Source organism: Octopus bimaculoides, chromosome 1 (assembly GCF_046866305.1).
Source record: "Octopus bimaculoides isolate indiv1 chromosome 1, ASM4686630v1, whole genome shotgun sequence".
NCBI classification, from domain to species: domain Eukaryota; kingdom Metazoa; phylum Mollusca; class Cephalopoda; order Octopoda; family Octopodidae; genus Octopus; species Octopus bimaculoides.
The window spans coordinates 9,751,868-9,764,759 of NC_142928.1; the positions used below are offsets into that span (position 1 = coordinate 9,751,868).

General features: G+C 39.7%; 1 protein-coding gene across 4 annotated transcripts in view; it reads right to left on the bottom strand.

Moving 5' to 3' along the window:
* Positions 1-12,496, bottom strand: part of LOC106874195 (serine/threonine-protein kinase A-Raf) — a 79,325-nt gene extending 66,829 nt beyond the window's left edge. For all 4 annotated transcript variants that reach the window (XM_089348406.1, XM_089348412.1, XM_089348394.1 and 1 more), the window contains exon 1: positions 12,363-12,496. In XM_089348406.1, coding sequence (XP_089204532.1) covers positions 12,363-12,470 — 108 coding nt within the window. In that variant the 5' untranslated portion in view covers positions 12,471-12,496. The remainder of the gene's footprint in view (positions 1-12,362) is intronic.
* Between the last annotated feature and the right edge of the window lie 396 nt (positions 12,497-12,892).

Consider the following 12,892-nt stretch of genomic DNA (forward strand, 5'->3'; position numbering starts at 1 on the left):
GTTTGGAGGGAATAAATGTTTGTCGATCGTATTTGAAAAAGATGTCTCGCTGTTTTTGTTGTTGTTGTTATCATGGTGAAGGACAGAGTTAGAAATGGAAAGTGAACTTACAATTCCCGCCAATTAGAATGAGGTCATTGGTAACCATAGCATGGAAAGCGGACGTTAAACGAAGATGATGATGACGATGATATGTGTGTATTTACGTATGATTGGTAGTGTGTCTGTTTATATGACTCTCACTCTTTCTCCTTTGTTTCTTTGTCTTTTTCTTGGATCGTTCGTAAATGTTCATAAGAGAAAGTAGCAATTGAAATGATTTGTAAGAGGAATAGAAATAGTTAAGTAGATTGTTTTAGAGGGGCAAAGTAATTTTGTATGTAGTTTTATGGATTTTATTCGTAATTAGGAGTTATTTTGACTGAAAAAATGACGCTGTGACCTAACTTATTGTATTTAGAATATTAACTCCGATTCTTTCATTCAAGAAATTTGGAATTGTGTAAATGTATGAATTTTAAACACACACACACACACACACACACACACACACACAGAGAAAATCTGCCTTTTATAGATAAGATAATAAAACTTCTATAATGTGATTACTACCAAAAGAAGGCTTTTCGTTGAAATTTTTTTTTATACTTAACCCTTTTGTGATCATATTTTAAATAAAATTCACTCAAAACATTAAGCACTATAATCTATCATTATAGTGTCTCCGGTTGACAAACACATGACTAAATAAGTTTCATTTGCATACAAGTTGAATTAACATTGTTTACATGTGATTCAACTGATAGAAGAATGTCCACAAATAAATGACAGTTACATATTGTAAAAGACAAACTTTCCTCTTGTATAATAGCTTATTTTCATTAATTGTTGAATATTAGTTACAATATATGCAACAATACTTTTTCACTCTAATAAGTAGAAGAAAAATGTCTAAAAGTCTTTTTTTTTTTACTCTTAGAGTAGACACAGCTATGTGGTAAAGAAGTTTGTTTAGCAACCATGTAATTCAAGATTCAACCCCTCCGTAAAGTACCTTGGACAAATATTTTCTACTGTAGACCAATATCATCATCATCATCATCGTTTAACGTCCGCTTTCCATGCTAGCATGGGTTGGACGATTTGACTGAGGACTGGTGAAACCGGATGGCAACACCAGGATCCAATCTAATTTGGCAGAGTTTCTACAGCTGGATGCCCTTCCTAACGCCAACCACTCAGAGAGTGTAGTGGGTGCTTTTACGTGTCACCCGCACGAAAACGGTCACGCTCGAAATGGTGTCTTTTATGTGCCACCCGCACAAGTCAGTCCAGGGGCACTGGCAACGATCTCACTCGAAAATCCTACGGGAGCCAGTCAGGCGGTACTGGCAACGGCCACGCTCAAAAATGGTGCATCTCATGTGCCACCCGCACAAGAGCCAGTTCAGGGGCACTGGCAACGATCTTACTTGGCTTGCCGGGTCTTCTCACGCACAGCACATTTCCAAAGGTCTCGGTCAGTAGTCATCGCCTCGGTGCTCATGAGTAAAATTTAAGAGATGGAAACTCTGTGTGTATATACCGTAAATCCTCAAGTATAATCCGCACTTTTTCCCCAAAATTTAAAGGTCAAGATTTCTAGTGCATATTATATACGAGATTAAAAATGAAAAATATTTTCTAAGTGATAAATATGTAAAGGCAATTTACTTAATATTTATTTTTCACTGACGTTATTACTGTTATTTCTTTATTTTCTGCAAAATGCACAAAAAAGCTACACGTTTGCATTATGTTATATATACAATAATAATAAAGGACAGGAAGTTAGTTTTTGTTTGTGGCAGATGTTCAGGTGCAGTAAAGACTGTAAATGTGCAGAAAACAACTGCAGTCTCATTCCAAGGAGAAAAACTAGACGTAGTTGATAGCTTCCGCTATCTGGGTGACCAAGTTAGTAGTGGGGGTGGGTGCGCTGAAAGTGTAGCCGCTAGAATAAGAATAGCCTGGGCAAAGTTCAGAGAGCTCTTACCTCTGCTGGCGACAAAGGGCCTCTCACTCAGAGTAAAAAGCAGACTGTATGACGCATGTGTACGAACAGCCATGCTACATGGCAGTGAAACATGGGCTGTGACTGCTGAGGACATGCGTAAGCTCGCAAGGAATGAAGCCAGTATGCTCCGATGGATGAGTAATGTCAGTGTGTATACCTGTCAGAGTGTAAGTATCTTGAGAGAAAAGTTGAGCCTAAGAAGCATCAGTTGTGGTGTGCAAGAGAGACAATTGCGCTGGTATGGACATGTGGTGAGAATGGATGAGGATAGCTGTGTGAAAAAGTGCCACACCCTACTGGTTGAGGGAACCCATGGAAGAGGCAGGCCTAGGAAGACCTGGGATGAGGTGGTGAAGCACGGCCTCCGAACATTAGGCCTCACCGAAGCAATGACTTGTGACCAAGACATTTGGAAATATGCTGTGCATGAGAAGACTCGGCAAGCCAAGTGAGACCAAAATCCAAGGCTTCTGCCAGGGATGTAGCCAGCCTACTTACGCGTAACATTCCTTCATTGGACACTAAACTCCGCTTGCGAAGACCTGTTGAGGCAAGTGAAATTGAAATTGAATTAAATTTGTAGGAACACTAAACTCGGCTTGCGAAGACCTGTTGGGGCTATCGAAATCGTGATGGCACCTGTACCAGTGGAGCACTAAGAGCACCGTCCGAGCGTGATCGTTGCCAGAGCCGCTGCCTGGCTTCCGTGCCAGTGGCACGTAAATAGCACCAGCGTGATCGTTATCAACGTCGCCTTCCTTGCACGTGAAAAGACATTCGAGCGAGATCATTGCCAGTACCAATGGACTGGCTCCTGTGTAGGTGACAACGTAAAATACACCATTTCGAGCGTGGACGTTGCCAGTACCGCCTGACTGGCCTTCATGCCAGTGGCACGTAAAAGCACCCACTACACTCTCGGATTGGTTGGCGTTAGGAAGGGCATCCAGCTGTAGAAACTCTACCAAATCAGATTGGAGCCTGGTGTAGCCACCTGGTCCACCAGTCCTCAGTCAAATCGTCCAACCCATGCTAGCATGGAAAGTGGACGTTAAACGATGATGATGATGATGATGTTACCATATATACGTTTACAAAACAAGGACGTTATATAGATCTCCTTGACTCAAGTTAGAGAAGGGGTGCGTATTATACACAAGGTTTAGGTTTTTCAGAGGTACAGCCCCCTAAATATCCCCTGCGTATTATACTCAAGGGTGGACTATACTCGAGGATTTACAGTATATATAACCGTTTCTTCTTACTTGTGGGAGTCGCTCAAACTTTCTTAAAAAAGAACGGGGTGCTTACACCAGTGTAAGCACATAAATGTCAATCAAAACTGTCTGATGAAAGGGGACCTTTAATAATAAAGCATATTACTCTAATTCCAGTATTCAAGTACTATTCCCCCCCCCACCTTATTTTACATTTATGTGCTTACTCTGGTATATATATATATATTATAATGGAATAGTTAGTATGAAGCATTGTGTGGAATATATTATATAAAATTCATGAGTAAGGCTGGAACAATGTGAAATAAATCCAAGGTGAATCACAAGAAAACAGGCATAGGAATTAATGGTGACTTACCCTGCATTCAATATTTCAGGGTTATGACCCCCTCTTCAGGAATTAGCTAATACTTCCTCAGAATTAGTGAATTCTGAGGAGGGTTACATTTGCAACATTCGCTAATTCCTGAAGAGGGAGTCATAACCCTGAAATATTGAATGCAGGGTAAGTCACCATTAATTCCTATGCCTGTTTTCTTGTGATTTACTTTGGATTTATTTTGCATTGTTCCGGCTCTACCCATGAATTTCATATAATATATATATGCATATAAACACACACATGGATACACACTGCCAAGATGCATAGAAAAAGGATCATTGCACAATTGAGAATTAACCTAGATGGGATGCAGTTTGGTTTTGTGCCAGGGAGAAACACTATGGATGCTATATTCTGAGTAAGGCATCTGCAAGACAAGTATCTGGTCAAAAATAAACTATTTCTGTCTACACACACACACAACAAACAAAGAACTAATTTCAGATTCTGTCTACAAGTCTACAAGGCTTTACCCAGCCCAGGACAATAGTAAAAGACCCTTGCTCAAGATGCTGAGAGCATAGCGGCTAGAAAAAGAATGGGCAGAGCAAAATTCAGAGAGCTCTTACCTCTGTTGATAACAAAGGGCCTCTCCCTTAGAGTGAAAAGCAGATTGTACAATGCTTGTGTGTGAACAGCCATGCTACATGGCAGTGAAACATGGGATGTGACTGCTGATGACATGCGAAGGCTTGAAAGAGATGAAGCTAATGTGCTTCACTGGCTGTGTAATGTCATTGTGCATGTATGACAGAGTGGAAGCACCTTCAGAGAAAAGTTGGGTATAGAAGGCATCATATGTGGTGGTCAAGAGAGACAATTGTGCTGGTATGGTCATGTGATGCATATGCATGAGGACAACTGTGTGAAGAAGTGCTGATCACTAACTGTGGAGGGAGACTGTTGGGGAGGTAGACCCAAGAAGACATGGGACGAGGAAGTGAAGCATGATCTTGAAATATTGGGTCTCGTGGAGGCAATGATGAGTGACCGAGACATTTGGTGATATGCCATGTTTGAGAAGACCCATCAAGCCAAATGAATTCACAGTTGTTGCTGATGCTGGTGGCATGTAAAATGTACCTTTTGAATGTTGGGCGATAAACTGTGCTTGAGAAAACTGTCAAGCCAAGTGAAATTGTAGTCATGACTGATGCCAGGGTTGCATAACTGGCACCTCTGACAGTGGTATGTAAAAAGCACCCTTCAAACTGTGGAACTCACAGAGGCAGTGAAAAGTGACCAAGATCTTGGATAATATACTGAGCTTAAGAAGACCTGTCAAGCCAAGTGAGATAGTAGTCATGGCAGATACCTGCTTAGTAATTGGTATCTGTGCCAGTGGCATGTAAAAAGCACCCACTACACTCTCGGAGTGGTTGGTGTTAGGTAGGGCATCAGTAATAGAAACCATGCCAAGTGAGAATGGCGCAGCTCCTCAGCTTACCAGTGTTCAGTCAAACCATCCAACCCATGCCAGCATGGAAAACAAATATTAAATGATGATGATAAGATATATATATATATATATTTAAGGGCATACATCTGTCCCTGTGTTTGGTGAGGATATATGCATGTGTGTGTGTGTGCATGTGTATATATATATATCAGGTCATTAAGAATGAAATGTTCTATTTTCTTATGCACCAAGTTTGACAGTCATTAACTCTAATGTTTTATCCTGACAATTCTTTGAAGAGTTACACCAATACTTTTCGAAATGCAATTCATGGTGTCTGATTATATTCAGAATTTTCTCTAGTAAATCAGTTTTTGTGAACCCATGGATGGATCAAGAATTTGTGTTGTTTATGAATACCTCCTGGACAGCTTGAAACATCAATGAGGTAGGTGTTTGATGAAGATGTGGCAAATGAGCACACTTTATGTCGTTGATTTGAGAAGTTCCGGTCTGGTGACTTTGCTCTTGAAAATCAGCCCCGTGGCAGACTTCAGACCAAGATGGATAATGATGAGCTGGAAACAGTAGTGGAAGTGGATTCATCTCAAACTACACATGAGTAAGCAACAAGGGTTGATGTTTCGATTTCAACTGTATTGGACCATCTGAAACAAATCGGCAAGGTAAAGAAGTTGGACAAGTGGGTGCCACGTGAACTGAACAAGAATCAAATGACACTTCGTCTTAAAACTTACCGTTCTTTGCTATGACAGCATAAAAGTGAACCATTTTTGCATTGTATTATTACGTGTGATGGAAAATAGATTCTTTTCAACAATAGCAAGTGTTCTGCACAGTGGCTGGATTGAGATGAAGTGCCAAAACAAAGAATATTCACCAAAAAAAGCTAATGGTGTCTGTTTGGTGGTCCAGTGCTGGTGTCGTCCACTACAGCTTCATGAGACCTGATAAGTCAATTACAGCAGATGTATACGTCAACCAATTGGATGAAATGAGGAATGAACTTGCAATTAAACAACCAAGATCGGTCAACAGAGACAGGCCAAGTCTCTTGCATGACAATGCTCGACCACATGATGCACAAAGAACATTACTCATGTTACAGGAACTGAACTTGGAAGCACTCTGTCATCCATCATATTCACCAGACCTTGCACCAACTGACTATCACATTTTCCAGGCATTAGTCAACTTTTTGCAAGGAAAAAACTTCAAATCTGAAGAAGATGCAAAAACAACCTTTTATGATTTCATCACCTCTTGCTCTCCAGAATTCTTCACTGCTGGCATAAATAAGGGACCGATAAAATGACAAAAATGTGTTGATAATTTAGGTGCATACTTTGATTAACTGCATTGCTTTTTGTTGGGTAAATTACACTTTCAGTTCAAAATTGGACATTTCATTCTTAATGACCTGATATATTATCTCTATCCTTATAAAAAACAAAGTTTGCTTGTTTGTACGTTGACCACTGAAAACACTAAATAAAATTGAGAATATTTCAGGTTTTTCACATCATTTAAATTAATCTGACCATTCTCTGAGTGGTTGGCGTTAGGAAGGGCATCCAGCTGTAGAAACTCTGCCAAATTAGATTAGAGCCTGGTGTTGCCATCCGGTTTCACCAGTCCTCAGTCAAATCGTCCAACCCATGCTAGCATGGAAAGCGGACGTTAAACGATGATGATGATGATGATGATGATTCTGTAGATAATTGTGCACTTATTTTCCAAAAACGGATGGGGAGGGTAAGTTGATGGTGTATTGGCATGTATTTCTAGCAATCCATGTACTGTCTATTTCACCATAATGACTATATATCCTAATAAAAAGTAAAGATTCCTTGTTTGTTTGTATGTTGACCACTGAAAACACAAAATATAAAAAGCAAAGTTTATTTGTTTCTATGTTAATTGCTGAAAACACTAAATAAAATAAATATTTCAGGTTTTTATTTCATTTAAATATGACCATTCCACAGATAACTGTGCACTTATTTTCTAAAAATGGAATTTTGGTGTGGTGAGAGCTGAGTTGATGGTGTGTTGGCTCCTATTTCTAGTAATCCACGTACTCTCTATTTCACCATAATGCTTTATACAGAGTGAAAAAATACTCAATCCACCCCCAACTTTAACATTACATACATTCCTTTGAAGTCACCGCCAGACCTCTGCTTTTTCTCTGTCTACATGTCCCTCTCTATATCTCTCTCCCTACCTCTACCTCTTTTTCTCTTTAGTGAAAAAATACATGAGACAGATAGAAAGGGAGTTAGGGGAAACAAGTGAGACAGAGGGGGGGATAGAGGTAGCCACATCTATAAATCTATCGATAAAGTTGTTGACGCGGATGATGCTGTTCATTATCCTGTTGAATTCCTCAACTGTCTGGAACCATCAGGTATGCCACCACAAACCTGGGTCAGCCAAGATTGTGCAATGGTACACATATGGTTCTGACTGAACTACAGCCTCATTATTAACCCTTTGGTGTTTAAACCGGCTATATCCGGCCCAAATGTTCTACTCATTTTATGCTCAAACTGGCCAGAACCAGTATCTCTAACCTGTCCTGCAATGTCATTCTAAAAATAAGCAATTACATCTTTCAACTCTTGAAGCTACAAGATAATACCAGATTAATTTTTTAAAATGTAAATGAATAAGGATTACTTTTGACACATCAATTTGAACGCTAAAGGGTTAAAGCAAAAATCCTAACTGGATGTGTAAAGGGAGACATATTTATACCGAGAATACCACTAATACCAACAGATGTCTCCTTTCATTTTAAATGAAGGCAATTCCCAGTGACCAATTGGTCAGTTATGCACTGACCAATTAACAAGTCACAAGATTAAACACTGCAGGTTGTCGGTCTCTGTCCAGAAGAGGACTGTTTTGCACAGGGTCAGTCGTATGTAGGTTGTTCTAGAGCAGGATTTTTTATTTATTTATGCGCCCTTTCCAAGCCTAGTCAGGCTCATGGGCTCGGTTTCCTGGTTTCTATGGCATATGTGTCCCCCCCCCCCCCACCCAGCTGGACAGGACACCAGTTCATCACAGCATTTCTAGAGTAGGAAGCCCACAGAAACTCTTCATATATGCTCCAAAGAAAAAAGTGAAAATCTTTGTATATACTGAGGTTCTGTGAACGTTTTATAATTTTCACACAAAACATTTCTCTACTATAATCCATATTACTTTCTGTATTCTAAATAATTAAAAAAAAATATGTTATGCAATATTTAAATACATTTTAACAACTTTTATTGTAAGGAAAATGGGCATTATGATAGATGCCAATATGTGCCTTATGAATACATTTGAACACCGTACAGACCAGGCCAAAGGCCGGGAGGCATGCTAGTGTGTGTGTGTGTTTATCTATCTATCTATCTATATATATATATATATATATATATATATATATATATATACACACACACAATATATATATATTCATGTCCAGCATGGAAAACAGACGTTAATCGATGATGATGATATGCAAGTTATTTGTTGATGCTGCTAGAGGTAGTGCCATGTAAAAAGCATCCAGTCCACACTGTAAAGTGGTTGGCATTTGGAAGGGTATCCAGCTGTAAAAACTATGCTAAAACTGACTTTGCCTGTGCTTGTGGCATGTTAAACGCACTTAGTACACTCTGCAGGGTGGTTGGTGTTAGGAAGGGCATCCAGTCATAAAACCATACCAAATGAGACACTGAATCCTGGTGCAGCCTTCTACCTAGCCAGCTCCTGTCAGAACATCCAACCCATGCTAGCATGGAAAGTGAACATTAAATGATGATGATGATATACATACATATATTCTTTTATGCATTTTAGACCAAAAACTGTGGCCATGCTAGGGCATTGTCTGTATTATCACTTTTTCAACAGTTAGTTTTTGGTGGAGGGAGTTTGATATTGTAGCCCTCTTTAGAGTTTCTTGCTGTGATGTAGGTTCATGGTGGGATCTTGGACAGCAGGCGATTGAGTTGTTTCTTGAAAGCATCTATCACCACTACATGTAGTTTGCTCAGATTTTTTGGCAAGATATCAAATAGCTGGCATACTTTGAATCCCAAGCTCTTGCAGTACATGGTTCCCACTTTAGACAGGACATGTGAGACTGTTGAGACAGTGTAGTGATGTCCAGTTCCGGGCTGGTATAAATAACTCTCATTGACAACCCCTTCTGGATCTTCCATATGTATATCACTGCATATCTCTCCTGTCAGCTCAAGAGACTAAAGGTATAATTCTTTCAGTCTTTCCCAATAACTCAGCAGTTCCATTGATGCAACCTTCCTAGTGTAGTACTGCTAAACTGCTTGAAGTTCCGTTATTGATTTGATATTATGTGGTGACCACAGTTAATAGTCCCGTCTTCCATAGAACCAGCATAGTTTCCTGGTCCCTTGCTCTGAAAGTTCTCAGAATCCATCTGGCCAGTCACCTGGATACTGCCACCTCTTGGTAATATGTACATGAAATGAGGCATCATTGTTCATATCAATCCCCAGATGATGCACTCTGACTCTAAAGTATCTTTGTTGTAGCATGTTAGCACAAGTTGACTGATAGTGGAGAGCTTGGAATATTCCTGCATTAAACTGTATGTTGTTGTTGTTTTTTTTTATGGCATCTAGGTTTTTCTGTAAAAATTAGCATCAAAACATTCCTTGACTGCTTTTGTGTCATCAGAATAGCTAGTAAGTGTGGGTGTCAGTGTAACTGGTGACATATCCAAGAGAGCTATCATAAACAGCAGTAGTACCAAGACAGTTCACTGAGGCACTCCACTTGCTATTACTGTCTCTTTGGACAGAGCCTCCATTGGCTGGTACAGCCTGGTTTCTGTCTCTTAAGAAGTCATAAAACAACTTTTCCAGTCTCTGAGTTTCCGTAGCTAGCAATCTTTTGCAGCCTCTTTATCTATGTCATGAGGGAATGTTGTGTGAATACTTTCTCTCTCTCTCTCTCTCTCTCTCTCTCTCTCTCTCTCTCTCTCTATATATATATATATATATATATATATATATATATATATCATCATCATCATCGTTTAACGTCCGCTTTCCATGCTAGCATGGGTTGGACGATTTGACTGAGGACTGGTGAAACCGGATGGCAACACCAGGATCCAATCTAATTTGGCAGAGTTTCTACAGCTGGATGCCCTTCCTAACGCCAACCACTCAGAGAGTGTAGTGGGTGCTTTTACGTGTCACCCGCACGAAAACGGCCACGCTCGAAATGGTGTCTTTTATGTGCCACCTGCACAAGAGCCAGTCCAGGGGCACTGGCAATGATCTCGCTCGAAAACCCTACAAGGCCAGTCAGGCGGTACTGGCAACGGTCACGCTCAGGATGGTACATCTTATGTGCCACCCGCACAAGAGCCAGTCCAGGGGCCCTGGCAACGATCTCACTTGGCTTGCCGGGTCTTCTCACGCACAGCACATTTCCAAAGGTCTCGGTCAGTAGTCATCGCCTCGGTGAGGCCCAATGTTCGAAGGTCTTGCCTCACCACCTCAGCCCAGGTCTTCCTGGGCCTACCTCTTCCACGGGTTCCCTCAACTGTTAGGGAGTGGCACTTTTTCACGCAGCTATCCTCATTCATTCTCACCACATGTCCAAACCAGCGCAATCGTCTCTCTTGCACACCACTACTGATGCTTCATATATATATATATATATATATATATATATATATATATATATATATATATATATATATAGGGAGAGAGAGAGAGAGAAAGCTAAGCCATTACTGGACAGTGGAACGATTGTTTAACTGGCTGAAAGCTTGAAGACACAGTGAATACAATTCTTGTTCAAAAATAATAAATTTCTATTCTACAATATTCTTTAGTCCAATGTAAAAGAGTAGGCGTGGCAGGGTGGTAAGAAGTTTGTTTTCCAACCACATGATTCTGGATTCAGTCTCAGTGTGTATGACACCTTGGACAAGTGTCTTCTACAATAGCCTTGCGAATGAATTTGGTAGACGAGAACTGACAGAAACACGTCACATACATGTATGTGTGTTTGTCCTCACCACAGCTTCCAAACGGTATTTATGTGTTTATGTGCCCTGTAAGTTAGGGGTTCGGCAAACAGTAATCGATAGCAAAGTAGCAGGCTTAAAATATTTAATAATGCAGTCGATTCGTTCGACTTAGGTTCTTTTCGGCATGGCTGCGGTCTAATGACTGAAACAAGTAAAAAAATAAAAGACAAAAATAACATAAAAACAAACATTAATAAATATCTGTACGTAAACGTGAGTTAGGAAACGGTGGCGAATGAAATTTTGTAAATAGAATTATAAACCTTCTTAACCATGTGCCTGTGCTGTTATATATACGTATATTAAATATATGTACACATACGTTAACAATTTATAAATTATATGGCATTCTTTCGGCTTTAGCATGAAAAAAACCATATCACTCTACCTCCGGTATTCGAGTACTATTTTTTTCCACCTTATTTCGTATTTATGTGCTCACTCGCGTGTGTGTGTGTGTATATATATATTCTCCCATATATATATATATATATATATATATATATATATATATATATATATATATATATTATTAAAGTGGCTATTCGCAATTTAGAACCGAAAGGCAGAAGCATATATATATGCTTTGTCCATCCCCACCACCACTGCCTGACAACCGGCGTTGGTTTGTTTACGTCCTCGTAACTCAACGGTTCAGTCAGAAACCGATAGATTAAGTAACAGACTTTAAAAAAACCCTCTACGGTCGATTTGTTCGACTAAAACCCTTCAAAGTAGTTCCAGCATGGCCGCGATCCAATGACGGAAACAAGCAAAAAATACATCGATTACATTTATACGCATAAAGCATATGTATATACATACATTATATATATATTTACAAATAGATCAACTGAGGCTAAATATAGATCTATATACGCACACACATATATGTTTGTGTGTATATATATATGCATAGTTTTTTTTTTTTTAAGCTTCTGGTTTTGAGCTTTCTATTTTGGTCAATACGTGTTGGCTGTAATATAACAATGTCAAATTTCAGTTAATCTGCAACATGGATCGTTTAGAATTGAGAAATTGATCATAAAAAGGGGGGAAGCCCCCTATTTGCTGCTCCAATCTCTCATTCCGTTTATAATAACAACAACATTAAAATAGCAGAGTATTTCAAAGAGGAGGAGGAGGACTCTCTAAATACCATGAAATGAACAACTTACCTCTTCTAATATCGTATCTCGATCATAATCATCATCGTCATCAATGTTTGTATTCTCCCCAAACGTTGTAATATCACCATTTTGGACTGTTGATTCAGACACCGCCATCTTACCTCCTTGCAGCGGCCGATCACGTGATTCTTTCTCTCTCCCTCCCTTACTCACTCACTCTCTCCTTACACGATTTACGCTGCAATGATCATTAGGCATTCCTCCTCTTCCTCCTGCTTCTTCTCCTACCATCACCCTCTGTCACTGTTGTGGTGGGGGGGATTCTCTACGACGTTGCTGGACCTGCTAAAAATAGAAGCTAAATTCTCTTGAATTTCACCTACTATTTTGAATAAAGGAGAAATTGGACGATGAAATGCTGATGTGCAGGCGATGGCCAAAGATGGAACGTACAGTGTATGTAGGATACAATAATGGATGTAGCCTTCATTGCTGTTAGGATCCCTCTACGCTTCCTCGATTAGTCAGCTCAGTAAACCTGTGATGAAAGACATTCAAGTAGTGTGTCTTCCAATCGT